Source organism: Sardina pilchardus, chromosome 6 (assembly GCF_963854185.1).
Source record: "Sardina pilchardus chromosome 6, fSarPil1.1, whole genome shotgun sequence".
In the NCBI taxonomy this organism is placed as follows: domain Eukaryota; kingdom Metazoa; phylum Chordata; class Actinopteri; order Clupeiformes; family Clupeidae; genus Sardina; species Sardina pilchardus.
The window spans coordinates 22,756,673-22,775,032 of record NC_084999.1 but is presented as its reverse complement, the minus strand read 5'-3'; the positions used below and the strand labels follow the sequence as shown (position 1 = coordinate 22,775,032).

Here is an 18,360-nt window from a genome sequence, read left to right as displayed (position 1 = left end):
AAATACTTTTCATCTCTTATGTCAACAAAATGAAAAGAAAAAAATTGAAACTGGCTTTATCCAATGTTCAGATTTGATCTTTTTACGTTTATGCAAATCAGCGCATATTTAATTACATCATACCTAATTTGCATATTCAAACATTACATTTCAGAAAACTTGTAATACATTTATTTTTCATATTGATCTAAGTAATCAACTGGTGAAGTTTCATAGTGATAGCTGCTTGTTAATTTTTTTACCCTATTCACCTGTAGTATATCCGCCTTATAGTCAACACATTGGACAAGAAAGGCTTAATATACGAAATTGCCCAAGGGATATCACCGGGCACCCTCTTAAATCTTAAAGAAGTACCCCTAGTCTACTAGATTCTGCAAAAAAAAAAACTTTAACCGACAAAGCCAGGTCTGACCCCATGGCTCCCTGACTATAAGGGCTGATACTCACATAAAGACTTGGCAATAGTGGGCTGTCAAGCCCGCTCTACTGGCCGGACCTTATTCTACTGACCTTCATGCTGTTTTTGTTTTTTATTCTTTTATGTTTTATTTGTTTTATTTCTTTGTTTGTTTACGAACACCTGTAGCCTGACGAAGATCATAGAGGCTATAGTCTTTGGCCAATAAAGCTGATCCTGATTCTGACCAAAGATAGAGCGGAGTCTAGCCTATCTACATTCCTTCAGACCAACGATCCGGATGCAACTGATGCATAATAAGCCAGTTTGTGATTGGTTCCTGCAAACCTGGCTAGAGCAGAAGAGATAAATCATCAGGTTTCCAGCCAAGGCGAAATCCAATCGCTGGCCAAAATGGTGTGAATCCATTAACATTAGGCCTATTTGACTTCAGACTTATTTTATGCTAATTTGTTACCAGGAAAATCACTGTTACCAGGGGATTCTTGTTTTCTTTGCTCATGACTATCTGGGCTCTTGCACCCTCAGGTGTATTGTACCTGGTATGGTGCGTGAAGGTGACACAGTCACAGTCACAGTCACAGAAGAAGGTCCAGTGTTTGTGCAGCCCACAAGACGGCTTTCATCAGTATTACATCTCTCCTCCGATGACTGAAGTAGTTGATGAGGCAAAGGATCACTGCACCACTGCATGGACCTGCAACGTATGGAGGTTTTAGGGGACGTCAAAAATACACCAATTGCTAGTTTTGGCACAGTTCACAGAATATCGTCATGATATCACAATACCCTGAAAATTGAAATGCTGTTGAATATTTAATCCATGTCAAAATTTGTGTAGGTGTATCAAAATGGCTTCATATTTACACTCAGATTTAGACACACATTTCCCACAAATGTGCTGTAATAGGCTTTTGGCTTCATGACACTTGATCAGTGAAACTCTCATTACCATAGGTAAAAATTATTATATCCACTAGCCTAATTAAATTAATAGGCCTACTTTAAAAATAAATCTGTTTCTTTTCATTTTCTCTTGTGTTATATTTCAGATTACGGAGTGTGCCTTCTATGACTATGAAGTACCAGAAAAGGATGCCATGATGTTTGAAGCTCCTGTTGTGAATGCATCATTTGAGACTGTTGTCATTGAGAGCCAAGTGGAACCTGTTGTAGTCACTGTGGAGTGTCTTCAGGAGGATGTATGTCACCCACTCAGTTCAACCATTTAATGCCATTTTTATGCCATTACATACTAATGTCATTTAACATGTCTTTGTGTGTTCTACAGTTTATTGCCAAGAATCTTCCCTGCCTATGTAAGTTTAAACTGGATAAAATCACATTGAATTTCTTACAGTGTATCTCATAGATTAAGAATATGACTGAGTTAAAAAATGAGTTGTAATGTGCATGGGTTTGTGTGTGTGTGTGTGTGTGTGTGTGTGTGTGTGTGTGTGTGTGTGTGTGTGTTTGCAGGTAAAAAGTCGTCTTCCTCTCCGCCATCAATTCCCACCAATCAGAGTAAGGTTTTACAATATAAATGTAGTGAGTCATGTTTACTAAGAATGTTGGGGTGCTAAAATCTGAAATGAATGAATTGACAAATGCATGCATTGTGAGGTGTTACTGTATTACCATGATTACAGCTATGGATATTGAAAACTGATATAATTCAGTTTAATTGACATGATCATACAGGTGGAGATACTTGTTTTCCACAGGAAATATTTACAGAAAACAATAATAAACGAAAAGCACTCGAAAAGCATATGTACTGTATGTGTGTTGCAGATCACACAGGGGACTCAGAAAGGCATAGACCACCAACAGAGGCAATAGAAAAAACACCAGATACAGATGTCCTGTTGAAGACCGTACTTCCCTTAGTCGTATTTGTCATCGTTACTGTCTTCGGCAGTGTGGCTGTTATCCACATCATGAAACGGTATAGAATCCCATTTGTATGAATATAAAAATGAAAAAGGAATATAACTAATTTATGAAGCCTCGATCTTTTAAGCAGTCAAAGAGTTGACATAAGGTATACCCACAGTCTACTCTCTATGTTGAGAACATGGCCCAAAACAGCAAAACATCCATATTATGAAGTTCTAGTTATGACTCTCATTACTCATTCACAGCCCATTAACTTTCATACTGTTTGTTGACTTGTAAAATGTTTAATATAAAATACATCAAGTGAAGTGTAAATAGCACCTACTGTATCTATATACATTTTTAAAGATGTGAAATACGAGGTATTTGTCATTCTAAACGTTCCCTATGATACACTGACTGCCCTGTTGCCCTGTGCACAATTCTATCTAGACGCAGGAGGACCAGGGGAGCTCCAGGGGGACAGCAAATTGAACTACAAGCTTTTCATCCTGACGACCAACAACAAAGTTCAGTCCAGTGATGTTGGAAGTGGGGATGCGGAGGGTGCGGCCGCACCCCCACCCCCGAACCGCACCAAGACACTTGTTATTTTCCTTGAAGACTGACCCATGGATACACTGAACAGGCAACTGTGTTCTGTTCCTAGAGCATGCGCTCTCTGATCTGCAGGGTTAGGACCTCCTCGAGGAGATTGCTGGTCCGTGGACAATTTGCTGCACAATTGAATGGCTACCCAGACAGAAAAATGTATTTGGGCCAGATTTGTGCCAAGTCTTACTTAGCATTTTTCCCAGATCAGACCTAGGTCAGGGTCATTCTTTCCAACGGCACAATACTGGAAGAGATCGGAATTACGGATCAGAGACAGATCTGGGTCAGAACTGGCTAGCCATTTGCACTCCGTTTGCGCATCTTTGTCAAGACGCATTCACTAGCACAGTCAGCTGGTTTTCGCAACTTGTAAACCTCATCACCATCACCTCTGTTTTAGTGAGGGTAAAGCAAAGTCGCTTAACCAACAGATTACTGTAGCTGTGCAGACAGATTATATAATCAATATACAATATTATATAATCAATGCTAACATCCAGATTTCTGCAAAGAAATTGGACTTGAGGCAACAAGTGAGTAGTGCTACTCTGAATAGTTAAAAAAAATGCTGATTTGACTGTCTGAGAAAAAAGGAGTATCTCTAAAAGACATGGGACCCAGAAAGAGAATTATCACCCCATTAACGTATCATGACTTAATAGCCAAACAGGCAAGTCCCCCCAGTTGACGGCTGTCTTGGTAGCACACTTTGGGCAGTTATCGGGCAGCTTTTCCCAATTCAAGTGAATGAGGAAGCAAACAGGAAGGGGAAGGATATGTGTAGACAATGGCATATTGTTGTTAATAACTAACCATGCACTTATAAGGAGGGTTTTTTTTGTGTCTTCTTGTTACATTGTAGATAGCCTCTGACTGTGATAACAATGTGATCATAGAGTTGTTTACTGTAACAAAATCCACTGATGCTGCTCCAACATGGTTGGCTTGATGGAGAAATTGCTGTGTTTCTGTTGCAGGTCATGTAGGCCTAGTTGTATAGTGTCAGTACTTGCAAACAAACACACACATTTTCACAATCTATGCTTGACTTTAGGAGGGGCTCATATGGTGTTGAACAATTGCACCATCATCATTAACTTTAGTGCTTTGTAGAGGTATTATGGCTGGCCTTCCATGATTTTCTCAGTTATTAAGATATTCCACTTATAGTTATTAAGTTATTCCACTTTGAATCAAGTAAGGTAAGCGTACAAGGGGGAAGGGAAAAGAGGGTTTGTCACATTTGCTAAACCACAAAACATTAAACTAAACAAACAAATGTTTTTTCTTTCAAACACAATGTTGTTGAATTTACTTGTTTCATGCACAGCAATGAATTCATCCAACAGAATCATGTTACATGTTCATGTTCATGTAGTCGATGAAGCACCTACAGTAAGTACTGAACCTGGAAGGCAAATGAATGCATGCGATGAGGAACACATGGGATGTCACCATCATTGTGCTCCCATGAGATAGGCAGTTGGCTAATTTGGAGCCAAGTTTTTTTTATTTTATTTTTTTATCTATTTTACCTCCACTCCTGAAGCACTTATCCTACATGCACTATAACCTTTCCAGTCATTTACAAGATCTTTACAGAGTTTTTTTTATATATATATATCATTCATGACCTGATATATGACATTTTGTTCTTAAAAACATGGCAAAAACGATTTTTCAAGGCTATGACCGCTGGCGCTGTTTTGAGAATGACAGTAGTGTCACGAGACTTCGACGCCTATGTTGTTGTAGGTCACTGTTCAACTTCACACCCAGTTCTTACATGTTTACGCCTACACCTAGGCGGCTTTGGAATATCGCGCCTCTTGTCCTCACTGACCTAGCCGGGGAATGGCCGGTTAAACCTAGCCGCGGATGAGGCGGCGTTCAGTCAGTTAACGGCAGGTGAGAGAGAGAGAGATGTGACGTCGCTCATCATCCAATGAAATCCCAATGCGTCAGTAGGCTAAATAAATAAATAACACATTAGACTACTTTCACTTTCAAAATTATGCTCTGGTGGCCTCCGACATGATGTCTTCATATCTTGGTAAAGTTATCCATTGCTTACTCTTAGTCTACTTCCAGATGTGAGATTTAAAGATTTAAACGAGTGGTAGCCTATTCTACTGATTCTACAACAGGTTGATTAAAAAGTTATTTTCGGGTAAATCGTAGCCTACGTACCGCGGAAGTCTGGTTAAAATTCCTGATGTAGCCGACTCAAATTGCTATAATCACGTACAATTAATGTCCATTCACTATATTTTGTGCTCCGATGGGAAACTGTAATAAAACAGGGTCAAAATGCATCGACTGTTTGACGTTAGCCATACAGGATAGAAGCAGTTAACAGAAGGCTAGGAGGCTATGCTACTATAGGTAGCCACTTGAGGGGGTTTCCCTAGGCTAGTTTGTTGGCTAATATAGCCTAGTCTAATTCGTGTTGAATGTGTTTAAATTTGGTTGTTCGCCATGTTTGCATCATGAAGTTAATGCATACGAACGAACGAGTTTCCATATTAAAGTAAATGGGTGGGTATGTTTTGCTTGTAAAGCTCTCGCTGGCTGGTGTTTGGGTGTTTACCTTTACCCACCAGGCAATTTCAATAACAATCATGTTAACGTGACAGTGGATAGGCCCACTCCGACCTACTGTGCTGGAATGAGTTGTAGCCTAATGAATTAATTTATTCATTCATTCATTCATTTTATCCGTCACCTGGATTTGCTGCCTTTGAAAAGGTGTAGAAACACAGGGTTAATTTGTTAATATAGCCTATATTATGGGGGTTAATATAGGGTTAGGGTTAATATATATTATTATTGTTATTATTATTGTTACTGTTATCGTTTGGCCTATTATTATTATTATTATTATTATTATTATTGAGAATGTTCATCTTAGGTCTCCTCCACCAACCTAACTATGTACTTTATACCAATAGTTTCTCAAATCTCAATAGGGCTCGGGAACAAGCCTTGCATTCTAGGAATAGGCTATAGCCGCCATATTGGTAGCGCACCGAGCGTAATATCCATTCATTCAGATGCAGAAGACAAGCAGAAATGTAGTATTAGCGATTATTTTCCTCTTTCGATCATGGGTGGTGCTGTTACACCCCACTACACAGCAACATACGACCAAGAGGGCAAAAACTAAGTAACAGGAACACACTAATAGGCGGGAGTAAATCCATAGTAATCCATAGTAAACCAAGGAGTGAAGCTGCCAATATGGCTGCGCCCGCAAAGTTTTCACGTCATGATCCCGAGCCCTATTGACATTGAAATGGAAATTTGCTAACATGTTTGTTTGGGTCCTACCAGTCTATACCAATGTACTAATATGATAATAACTGTACTTATACGGTAGCTACGGTACATATTTTATGCTTTTGCACAACAGATACAAATTGTTTCGTGTGGACACATTGCTAAAAAAAAATCCTATCCAACCAGATTTCCAGCTTAATGCATTAGCCGGTTTTGCAACTGCCATGATCACACACACTGGTGTGCTTGAGTGAGAGCCAGGTGTGTTTGGTGTTACTATTACCCATGATTTATGATTATTTACCCATCATATTTTGTAAAGATCTACAAGGGAAATTTTGCTTTCAAAACGGCATGCTTTGAGGACCCCCTGGAAAACAAGATGCTTCCTCTCAAGGGGTATACATTTAAATATCTTTCTCACAAAAGCATAGAATCACTGTGCTCAACTAGTTGGCTAGCATCCCCCCTCACCAACCTATGAGCCTATCAGTCACATCAGTGGCATGCCGAGGCCCTTCTCATCTGCTGACAGAAACAGGACATTCCTCCACTCACTGCTATATCCTGCTCCTCATGACCTTTATCAATAGCGGAGTGATAAATCGGCAGAGTCATAAGAATGAAACTAGTGCTTAATCCCTACGTTGTGAATATGACATGTTGTTAAGATTCACCATTGAGATTTTTTGTCTCTGTGATCTTATTCCCTCAGTTATTGCATGCATGTCATGTTGCTTCGCTGTGGCCAAATCAGAAGGGCTGGGGTTCCAGTGTGTTGGTACCAGAGAGGGCCATGTAGACAAGTTCCGGATTACACCCTCGATTGCTGCCAGCGTGGTTGATCCAGAGCGCCACTGTAGCACCTCATGGAGTTGCAATGTACGTCCATTTTTGTAGTTTTTCAGCAAAATTGACAAATGTGCAGTACCAGTCAAAACATGCTTTTACTTCTGAGTCAATTATCTTGTGTGGTCATGTGACTTTGGCACTGCAGGGGAGGGGATGCATGATGGTACCATCTATTCATAATATGGCTTTCTTTCTGAAACCTGCACATACATGAGCATCAGGCCTTTTGTCTGCTATAGTTTTCCTACCTTAATCTGCAGTACCATGTAGAACTGAATTAAAATAATTTCTACTCATATGGACATTTGTACCTAAAAAGACTTAATCCCATCCATTAGCTGTATGCCTGCACAGTCTCATGCTGTCAGATGCTTTTTTTATTTTTATTTTATGAATTATGCCATGTCTTATTTCACTTATTAACTGCAGAAATAAACTTGCCTTTTAAGTCTTTTTTCCATCCATTCCAGAATACTCAGTGTGCGTATTATGAAAATGATGGCCAGACAGATACACAGTTTACTTCACCTGTTGTAAATGGCAGCTTTGAGGCTTTGGTTGTGGCCAACGATGTTCTGAACGTGGTCATGTTCAGTGCAGACTGTCCTAAAATGAATGTAAGTCAACTGTCTATCATCAGTTTCCCCGTTTACTGTTTAAACAGATATTACAGTATGTTGCAACTTATTCTATATCAATATTGTCTATATCTGTGTTACAGTTTGTGGTCATTCTGCCCTGTTCATGTAAGTATTGGCTTCCTATTTGTCAAATAAAAAGCAAGACTGCTTGTGATTTTTATGGATTGAATCACTTTAGTCTAGACCAGGGGTGTCCAAACTACGGCCCGCGGGCCAACTGCGGCCCGCGACGCACTTTAGTGCGGCCCGCGGAGCATTTATTAGTTTATTATAGATATGGCCCGCCACACTTATCATTGGCTGTTCGCTATTTCTTTCCAGCAACGACGTTGTGGTTAACATTACTGCAAACTCCTTTACACTCTTCTTAGAGAACGTTTACAATGTCAATATCAAAACAGCATGTTACATAGAGATGATACTCATAAGTCATAACGTTACTCATAACGTTGGCTAATTGGGAACGCGTTTGAGCGCGCACGAAAGGTAAAGAGCGCGCCAGCTGGCTTGTCATTGTTGATAACTGTTATCTCCTTCTTATAAGAAACGTTTAAGAAAAACGTGAAGACAGCAGTAGTTTCACTACTGAGCAACGGTGATAGGCACAGCAGCCACTGAGTGGAGCTGGCAAGAGTCTTAAAGTGACAGTGCACCATTTATAAATGACTTAAACAGCCTCATATTAACCGTATTTCTTAAAGAATTTATTTTCTACAACAAAATAACTTTGTCATTATTATCATTGAAATAGTTATATATGTTATGTTATGTATACTGCATTGTGTACATGTCAAATGGGGGGGGGGGGGGGGGGGGGGTTAGGGTTAGGGTTAGGGTAGGGGGGGGGGGGGGGGGGTTATGGCCCACCGGTCAATTTCCAAGACCCAATGTGGCCCTTGAGCCAAAAAGTTTGGACACCCCTGGTCTAGACCATCTGTTGTAATGTGTGCGTGTGTGTGTGTTTTGCAGATGACCGGCTGTATACCTCTACTTCCTCTCCTTCACCATTTCCAGAGCATGTTCAAGGTGAGCCTTTCTCAGTCAGGTCACTAGGGGTGGGAAAGATAATCGATTCTTACAGTACTGTATATGCATCGTGATTCTCTCTAGAGTGACTCGATGCAGATAAGTTAATAATCAGAATTGTAAAAATTTAATTAGTTTGTCTGCTGCAACATTCTGTTCACCTGCTGCAGAGTGCTACAGAAAACACTCTTTTCTACCTGCCGGTTCTCTGACGCTGATACGGATCACTACCAAAGTCATTTCTGACCTTCCCTGAAAATTACATTGAAATCCGTCCATCACTTTTTGAGTTATCTTGCTAGCAAACAGACGGACAGACAAACAAACAGACAGACAGACAGACAGACAGACAGACAAGACAACAAACAAGCCCCAATGAAAACATAACCTCCTTGGCGGAGGTAATTATGTGGTCAATCTAACCCTGCTGACTTAAGCCAGCAACCATTTCACTTTGATAATAAACTACATTTTGGTACAACATAATATGACAGGAATACCGTAATATAATTTGGTTTGAGCAGTGCTGCATTACATATTCAGGCCACCAGATGGAGACATGCCACTGCACTTCTAGCTTTTTTTGGATGTAAAAGCAAGCAGTGAACTGGCGTCATCTGGTGGCCTTGCAGTGCAGTATCGCCATAAAATATTTAATTTAACAGGAAATTATGGTAGTTTTGACATATTGTTTATATGTGTTGAATGGAAGTCAATGGGAGCCGGTAAGTTGTTAAATAACAGTGACCAAAGAATATTTTGCCAGATAGCGTGACGGTGGTCCTGTGCACGTTGTGTACCAGTGACCATCCATCTGGATTTTGCCCGGACAGTCTGGTTTTTGAGCTCTCTGTTTAGACAGAGAGAGTGTGCTCTCCTTTTTGGAGATACGTCCGGAGTTTTGGCATGAGTGGCCGTCTGTCTGCATTTCAACGCCTCATATCAAGGCCTCACTCACCGCTGTAACATGTCACCATTTCTGACCCTCCGCCACCACCGTAGCACGTCTGCATGATATCCTGAACAACACTTTGCTACCAAAAGCAGAACAGATGCTTACCATATATTTTGTAAACAGTGGCAGACAGGCATTGATGTCAGTTCCAGGGGTAAGAGTGCTGTAGAAGGGCATGCTCTTCTGGACAATCCACTGTGGCATTGTTTTTTGCTCCAGCAGCAGTAATTACTGTATACTGGATAAACATAAAACAAAACCATAGCTGCAGAGCTCACCAAGTTATTAAGTGACTAAAAAGATACTGGGTCATAAATGTGGGTTTGTTGACAAATGTGGAAAAAACACGTAAAAAAAGTAATGCTACTATGTCATTAGCTATACTAAATAATTGGCTTGTATGGAGATGGAAATTGCTGACCAATGTGAATAAGCACAAAAAAAAATGTTACTACAATAAATTACGTTATAATAAATAGTTGCCATCTATGGACATTTCGATAATAATGCTATATTGTTCATTTGGAAAGTTTCGATACTAATGTTATTATTGCCCACTAATGTTAACCCGATTCCATGAGTGTCCTTAACTTTTGGACCTTTGTCCTAACTTTGGGGCACAACGGTACTCATTTTCAGTGTCATGGTGGTGAACACCCTAGGCAAGCAGCGTGCTGCACTTAATGTACTTGTCAAAGCCAACACACCCATTGCCCCATACAGAGCCTTCAGCTCCTGCTTTATTAGGTAATTATTTACTATCGTCGGTAATATTGTGACAATAAATGCCAATATTTAAGTGCCAATATGTAAATAAATGGCAATATTTGTGTCCTAACAGGCTTCAAGTTACCCCAGAGAGAGACAATCATTGCGTGTGTCGTCGCTGCCATCTTCACTGTTCTTGGTTGCTTGGCTGTTGTTTGGTGTCTGAAAAAATCACGGTATGAAAAAATAATGTTAGCATAATGTCAAAAGTTGATCTTAAACAATTGGCTGGAGGCACATGTGCATTCCCTCTCTGAGATAAACATTAAGCCTGTAATGTTCTAGTATTTTAACCTTCCTCAGTCTTGGCACAGAACCTACAACTTCATATTTTGTTGCCAAATGTCTGTTATTAATTTAGTAACTTGTAAATAATTTATTTAAAAAATTTAGCTAATAATGTAACATGGTACCAGATAATCCCAAAGGATCCTAATGGATGGTTATGCAATTTATTTTTAGACGTGGCGTCCCAGATGCACATGACCAGGATATTGATCTTCAGAACATGGCCTCTCGAAGACAGATTTTGTGAGGAGTAGGATTTTGTCCAATGATCCTTGTGCCAGTTTTATTTCATTATTTCCTTTCTGTTAGATTACACTCATGTAGCAACTCATTTATTTGCTTTTTTTCACATAGTTTCTTTCTTGTAGCCATTTTACAATAATGCTTCCTGCAACTTCCGTATTAATATTTGCTCAGCTCATACATAACTATTAAGGTTTTTCTTTTTATTGTTAATGTGAATTGGATTGGCTGTTTCCAAACACACATAGACACATAGCCAGTATATTCCAAAATGGTTGAGCTGTGGAAGCTCACAACAATCCAAAGCTGTAGATATGCAACATTTGATAGGGTTGTCTGTTTTTAGGTGAACATTATTTTCCAATGTTGAGTTAGTAACATGCATCATTGCTCATTGCCAGAGTATCTTGCGGACACAATTCAAATTGTGTTTTCGCGAGAACTCTGGATTTCCAGGGTAATTATTTACTCCTATTATTTTGAACAGTTGTTATTAACGGGCTCTTGTGAGACAAAAGGCTTTATTCATCATTAATAGAGCAGATAACAGGCCTGCATTTTCTCTGATAGAAACAATATAATATAATATAATATAATATAATATAATGTAATATAATAAGGCAATACGACATGAGTGAAAGTGAGATTTGAAGAATATTCCTGCAGCTTCGTTCCAGCCATAGTTCTGACACCAGTACTACTACCTACTAATTGAGTTTGAGTTGTATAGATGGATGGATCGAGATAGATAGACACATTCCAGAGGGAAATTTTGTTTATTCATTTGCTCAGCCAAAAAATATTGTATGATATATATAGTGACTCGTAAAGAATTATATTTACGAGTATGAAACACGTGGAGTGTAGAAGTGAAATATAATATAATATAATGTAATGTAATGTAATGTAATATAATATAATATAATATAATATAATATAATATAATATAATATATTATAATTATAATATAATATAACATAATATGTAAATAGAATATCGCCTGTGACATAATGAGGTTTAAGGACCACTAGGAACATTTCAACCAGTCGACTTGCGTAGAAAATCGATAGAATAGTTGGTGGTATCTAGCCTGGGTGTACCCATGCTGCCTTGCACACAATTTAATTCACGCTGCTAAGGCAGTCTGGAAACTACCGCCCTAATTTTTGCCTGAGATACTGTAGGGGACCAATCACAGAACAGGGGGATAAACAAGACAATGATGAGCTATGCACAGACGCACTTGATAGACAGCAGCCCAATGAACGGATCTGGGCATTTTTTTCAAATATAAGAAAATGAACGTTTGGTTGCCAGACCACGTCGAATTTGAGAAGTGGTAGGCGCTAGCCAGGCTAGGTGGTATCACCACAGCGAATCTATTTGTCAACCATTTTATAATCTATCTCTTCTAATAGAAGGTATTAAGGCCTGTAAGATGTCGAATTATCATGCATCACTTTGATTATGTAAATGAGGGACAAGGTCATTTATTATTATTTTACCTCTGTGTGTGCTTACTTTTCTTACTTTATGTGGTTGTGGTTGCCAGTGATGCCTCTTATGCCTATGAAAATACAAATGAATGTCTTTAGAGGAAATTGAGGAAACTGTTTGCAATACTAAACATCTTGATGGGGACAGATGACTGCTTAAGATTAAATGATCTAATAAGGGTTCATATCTCTTATTGAACATACGGTCTGATTTGATTGAATTATTTTTATTTTCCTTTTTCTGCATCATATGTAGCCTAGTTTCTAAATTATGCAGTGTCTATACAGCATCACATACAAGCAGACTTGTTTTTTTTATCTGTAATAATGTAAACCTTTTTCTATTTTATATCATTTTATACTTGACTTTGTAGTGTGTGAGCCTTTCTAGTTCCTCTTTCAATAAACAAAGATTAAAATGTGATGTAACATGTGTGGGAATATGGGGAGGTTTCCTAATGAATGCTACTCCAACAGGAAGCAGGTGCCCTGGATGCTATTCAGGTCTCTTACCGCTTTGTTTTTTTTACCTCTTATGATATTAGAGTTTATTTTGATCAAGGAAGAACACCTTCATAGTTCATGATGCATCTCAGTGTGTGCACTTGTAGTATGTCCATCATGACATGCAGTAGATGTCCTTTATAGATGTTTATCACCTCTGCCCTTCAAACAGATTGAGTTGAGCACTATGTGTATTTATAAACATTATAATCCAGTGATATTTTTTATTGTGACATGTTTTATATTTCATATTTTGTCTACACGTTGATTTTAAATATGTTTCCATCTACATTGCAAACACTGTCTTACAGTAAGAATGGGATGTGACCGAAGTTCATGTATGTGAGTCAAGCAGGTGAGCAAATACTTTTGGCAATATAGTGGATAGATAGATAGATAGATAGATAGATAGATACAGTAGATAGATAGATTCAGTAGATAGATAGACTTCTGTGAGCGCAGTGGAGGGCATGCAGACTGCAGGGTGTAGTGCTCTACACTGTGTGCTATAGTCTGTGCATGCCCACCATGGGGGAGTAGGGTCCTGTATAGAGTCCGTATTATCAGCACAGGCCCTATGGCTCTGAACAAGGAAGTGACACTGCATCGGTTTGACCATCCTGGTCAGGAGCACTGTTGAGCCGACTCACAAAGTGAGAAGAAGGCAGAGTAGGCCTATCCTTTCACCAGTGTGCATGCAGTGAAGGAGTGAGTGCAAGATTACTTTGGTGAAATGAGGGGACCCGGTTATGCTGGTCATGGCAGTGGTTCTGACCACAGGATGAGCATCCCAGTGGTGTGGCCCAGCATACCAGCCAGGTCCTGGTGGAAGCCCAAGTCAGTCCGGGGGCTATAGCTGTCTTTTCACTGAGCAGCAGTGCACCAGGGAGCAAGAGCTGTGGGGGCAGAATTCGGATGAGTTGAGAGCCACCATTCACACTGGCTCTGATACCTGTCCATCCATGTTGATGTCAAACAAATCAACATTATTCATACGCAGCTAGAGCCACACTGCAACCGTGAAGATAAAAGAGCTCCAAATAAGATTTTATTCACATGTTGAATACAAATCTCCTTGAAAATTTTTGTCTTCAAGCCTAAATGATGAGGTCTTTTTGAATATATTCCCTGCAAACACGAGGTGTTGCACTTTTAAGTCACCAGTCTGGTAGGTATTCCCCATCCTTGTGACGCACTTTTTTTAAAAACACCTGCTACATATTGCGCATGTATTTCGGGTGTGGTGTCAAACGGATCAAGCAGTAGCCTAGGCTCATAGCCTTTTATTTTTTTGCTTCTCAGCCAGCAGCTGACCATTCCATTACTCAGCATGACATTTGATGAGGGTGAGTAGTAGCCTGTAGCCTGTTCCCCAATAGCACGGGCTACAGTTGCGATTAGGATAGCCTTTGCATTTAACTTGCGGGCTTTGTAGACTTGTAATTTGCAGTGTTTTAGACTTTAGACGTCGTAGGCTATTCGATGTGATGCAATCCGAGCTCCTTGCGATGTGAAATAGCCGACCTGTCGAAATACTGTCGACCCCAGAGCCTGTATAGCCTATAACGGCATTGATAGATAGATAGATAGATAGATACTTCATTGATCCCCAAGGGGAAATTCAAGATTAGATTGATTAGATTGATTAGATTGATTATGTAGTCAATCCTTAAACTATTTGAATGGTTGACCAGTTAGAAGTTAATCATAGACAGTAAACGCAGTTCATTGGTGTTTTTGCCGGAAGTTGGATGGAAGTTCACGCCGATCAGCCAGTTCATGCCGCCTGTTATTTCAAAAATCATTTTTTTCTCATCATAACTCTATTTAGCAATGCATTTACTTGCGTTCTCTGAGAGTTTCTGGTTAAAATGGTGTGGTTAAGGATGAAGTAGTAAGAAGTCTGCCACCACATAGGGCCTATGTAGGCCTCGTTATCTGCAGTGATAACAAAATCGAACGGTGAAGTACCCGATTTTGTTCCCCACCCCAATTCGTGTTTCCTTTACGCCACTATACTAAAGTTCTTGCGTTGTGGCTAGGTTACCATACGTATTGTCAGTACTGAATTGCGTTTTCCGGTTTTCAGCTACGGTAGCCGACTAGAGCTTCTGCAGGAAGACCTATACACTAATCCAGGGGAAACACGAACTGGGGGAACCAAATCGGGTACTTCACCGGCAAGCCAAGCAAACCTCAGTTGAGAAAAGGTGCCTTGCTATCATTAAACCACGCGCACTAGGCCAATTTCACTTGTAATACGATGCATTTTTCAACTTTCGCGTGTCACTTAACGCCACTGATCCCTATTGATCTTTTAATGTGGCCAATTCCTCCAAATAGGAAGTGTTGACAGACATTGACAACACCTTGGTTAATTGGTCTGAAACTTTCCTAAATATTACCCAGATAGCAAAATGGCATTGAATCAACGTTGAAAGGATTCGTTGAATCTGCATTGAACTCCGAAGTTGTTTCGACATTGAAAGCGCTCGATGAGATTGCCGTTGAAACAACATCACAATTTCAATCATCTAAAACGTGGATTCAACGTTGATTCAACCAGATGTGATTGCCGTTGAAATTACATTGAAATTTCAATGATAATCAAACGTTGATTCAACACTGATTCAGTCCTCATTCAATGGTACTAATATTGAAATTTGGTTGATTCAACATTGAAAACGTGTCATATACATGCTTTACCGGCAGCTGGTTCCAGAACCTCACTGCGTAAGTTAGTGTCACGTTGTCCCAGTAACGCGATTTCCTGTTATAAACAAACGACCTGCAAGTGGCATTTTCTATTTCCTCACCGTGTTGTTTATTTCAAAATGAAAAATGAATTTTAAGCGGTAAAAGTCACTACCATGTCGAGGCGTGTATGTATGCTTCTGGTGTAGGCTAATGTTCACGCTAGTATGGGGGGGGAAAGTGTATAATGTAACGGCAAGCTGGGCTAATCTATGATTACATGAAGTTAGCTAATGCTAGCGTGAACGTCTCCTTTTAGTACACCAGAAGCATACATAAGCGCCTCGACATGGTAGTGATTTTTACCGTTTCAAATTCATTTATTTTAATTTTGAAATAAACAACACGGTGAGGCGATAGAAAATGCCACATATAGGTCGTTTGTTAACAGGAAATCGCGTTACCGGGACAACGTGACACTCACTCATGCACTCTATGAATACGGTCAAATACAATCTGGTTGTATCGGCTGGCATAACATGTCCGTAATAAATACAGTGCAACAAACTGCGCTTTGAACAGTAAAAATGAATTTAAAAAAGCACAGTTCACCAAACATACCATTGCCATAATAACCATGAATTCAAGTTGGCTTAACATTTGTCTCAAGTCTTACTAAGCAAAATGAATAACAAAGGTGTTTAATATGAAAACAATCATTTTATTCCTTGTTAATGACCTTCACATACAAAAAACAAAGATGGCCTGTTCAATTAATGCAAACAACTCTACTACAAGTTCAATGTGAAGGGTTTTGTCAAAAATTAGTGTTTACTCTGAAGTCAACCATCACATATTTTGCACACATTTTGCCATGACTAACTCAAAGTTATTATTAGGTACAAGAACAGCAGTGTGTTGACATCTTTGCCAGTTCAGATTTCTCTTTGTTGGGCCTATATATACAAATTGTAGGTTGTAATGAGAAAATATGATAAAATAATCATATTTCAACATGGGAGTCAAAATGTCCATCAGATACTGGAAATCAAAATCGTATAGTGTACTCACTGGGTAGGATGCAAGGTATCTATGACGAGAGCATAGTAGCTGCAAAATAAAATTACCAGGATACCCTGCTTCCTCCACAAAAGTAAAAAAATGTGAACAGTCCCTTTCATGAGCTGAACAGAGTTTCTTTCCATAGCTTGCGAAGAAAAAAAGTAGGCCGTGCAGTACGGTGAACATCATGAATCCAACACAAGGAGGCATTCTGATTATTAAAAGGAGAGAGCACAGAAAACACACGTGTCAAGTAATGAGATTTAGAGAGTTTCTAAGTCAAATAATTACTTCCATGGACAAACGGATGGGAGGAGTAAGAGCAGTAACAAAGTAAAATAAAAAGGAAAAGTACTCGGGCAGAGATGTCTTTCAAAAAAAAAAAAAAGGAATGAGCTAGAAAGAATAAAGTTTGATGAAGTTGTGCAACAAATGAAGGGATACTTACCGCAGTTTGCAGAATACCGGAGAAGGTAGAGAACGGAGTGTAGTGGACATCAGGAAGTCAGGCTTATAGGACATCTGAACATCTGCATAAGGAAAAAGAAGAGGGAACACTTTTGGCATACATGTGGAGTTTCAAATAGAGAGAGGGAGAAAGATATCGCTGTGGCAGACCTAGGATGATGAGGTGAGGTGATATGTAGAAGTTATATAACAAAAAGATAGAAACAAGAATTTGGGGATACTTACCACAGTTTGCAAAAGACTGGAGAAGATTGAGAACAGAGTGTAGTGGACATCAGGAAGTCAGGCTTATGGGAATGCAAGAGAAAAAACAATCCTGCCTGGTGTCTTTGTTGAGAGCCAGGACATCTGCATAAGGAGAAAGAAGAGGGGACACTTTAGGCATATATTTGGAGTTTCAAATGGAGAGGAGGGGGGGATAGCTGTGGCATACCTAGGATGATGAAGTGAGCTAAAGCTATGCAACAAAAAGATAGAAACAATAATTTGGGGATACAGTGGTGACAGAAGACCACTGTTAATGAGACCTGTCATGAGACATGACATTATATGGATATTTAAGACGACCACAATCTACCAAAATGAGAATTGTTATGTTTGAGCAGCAAAACCCATACGGAAAAGACATAGAAAAACTTATATGCCAGCAATGTGTTTTATATACAAAACGTTTATGATTTACTAATCTATCAGGTTTTTATATGCCAGTGAAACCATTATAAGATCCTTGCTAAATCTGTGTAACCTGAAACATATAAAACATTGTAACCTGTAAGGACTGTATGACGTTGTATGAGGAAAACGAGAAAGGGGCCACTTTCAAGAGTAAATCATACAAGTTTTGTATATAAAACACATTGCTGGCATATAAGTTTTGTCTATATTTTCCATATGGGAAGAGCTGACTGACGAGCCCACCACAACCCACTAGGATTGCATTGCTAGCAGTGAAAAATGATTGCCTTAAGTTTTAGAAGTTTGGGCAGCAAAAGCGCTGGCTGACGAGTAAATGGTTTGAAATTGTTTGAAAGGCAATATTTGATGATGTTTTTCTGATTAGTCAGTGAAACAGTGGGTCACACCTACGACCAGAGTCGCCAACGCATATGCAGATCATTCTTTTACGTGTGTCGGTAATATTCATAGCTCTCTCGCTACCGAGCTCAGCGG

The 18,360-nt window shown here is 39.4% G+C and overlaps 2 protein-coding genes across 4 annotated transcripts; both read left to right on the top strand.

Moving 5' to 3' along the window:
• The first annotated feature begins 436 nt into the window (after nt 1-436).
• Nucleotides 437-4,161, top strand: LOC134083008 (uncharacterized). Of its 2 annotated transcripts, XM_062539099.1 has the most exons (7): nt 437-817; nt 950-1,125; nt 1,474-1,623; nt 1,713-1,740; nt 1,901-1,945; nt 2,216-2,369; nt 2,753-4,161. In XM_062539099.1, the coding sequence occupies exons 2-7, from the start codon at nt 1,069-1,071 to the stop codon at nt 2,841-2,843; spliced, it is 525 nt and encodes a 174-aa protein (XP_062395083.1). In that variant the 5' UTR covers nt 437-817; nt 950-1,068; the 3' UTR covers nt 2,844-4,161. The 2 variants fall into 2 exon arrangements, with proteins under 2 accessions (XP_062395083.1, XP_062395082.1); XM_062539098.1 differs by having other exon boundaries at nt 437-1,125.
• A 756-nt stretch (nt 4,162-4,917) lies between these two features.
• On the top strand, nt 4,918-13,093 carry LOC134083007 (uncharacterized). Of its 2 annotated transcripts, XM_062539097.1 has the most exons (7): nt 4,918-4,967; nt 6,909-7,075; nt 7,516-7,662; nt 7,767-7,791; nt 8,656-8,712; nt 10,509-10,611; nt 10,898-13,093. In XM_062539097.1, the coding sequence occupies exons 1-7, from the start codon at nt 4,949-4,951 to the stop codon at nt 10,968-10,970; spliced, it is 591 nt and encodes a 196-aa protein (XP_062395081.1). In that variant the 5' UTR covers nt 4,918-4,948; the 3' UTR covers nt 10,971-13,093. The 2 variants fall into 2 exon arrangements, with proteins under 2 accessions (XP_062395081.1, XP_062395080.1); XM_062539096.1 differs by lacking the exon at nt 4,918-4,967 and having other exon boundaries at nt 5,093-7,075.
• The last annotated feature ends 5,267 nt before the right edge of the window (nt 13,094-18,360 follow it).

Excerpts from the sequence above, each read along its gene's own strand:
- LOC134083007 (XM_062539096.1), top strand. The coding sequence starts at position 6,854 with ATGTTGTTAAGATTCACCATTGAGATTTTTTGTCTCTGTGATCTTATT. Across the intron at positions 7,076-7,515 it reads GCACCTCATGGAGTTGCAAT|AATACTCAGTGTGCGTATTA; the intron begins GTACGTCCATTT and ends CATCCATTCCAG. Across the intron at positions 10,612-10,897 it reads TGGTGTCTGAAAAAATCACG|ACGTGGCGTCCCAGATGCAC; the intron begins GTATGAAAAAAT and ends ATTTATTTTTAG.
- LOC134083008 (XM_062539098.1), top strand. The coding sequence starts at position 922 with ATGACTATCTGGGCTCTTGCACCCTCAGGTGTATTGTACCTGGTATGG. Across the intron at positions 1,126-1,473 it reads CCACTGCATGGACCTGCAAC|ATTACGGAGTGTGCCTTCTA; the intron begins GTATGGAGGTTT and ends GTTATATTTCAG. Across the intron at positions 1,624-1,712 it reads TGGAGTGTCTTCAGGAGGAT|TTTATTGCCAAGAATCTTCC; the intron begins GTATGTCACCCA and ends TGTGTTCTACAG.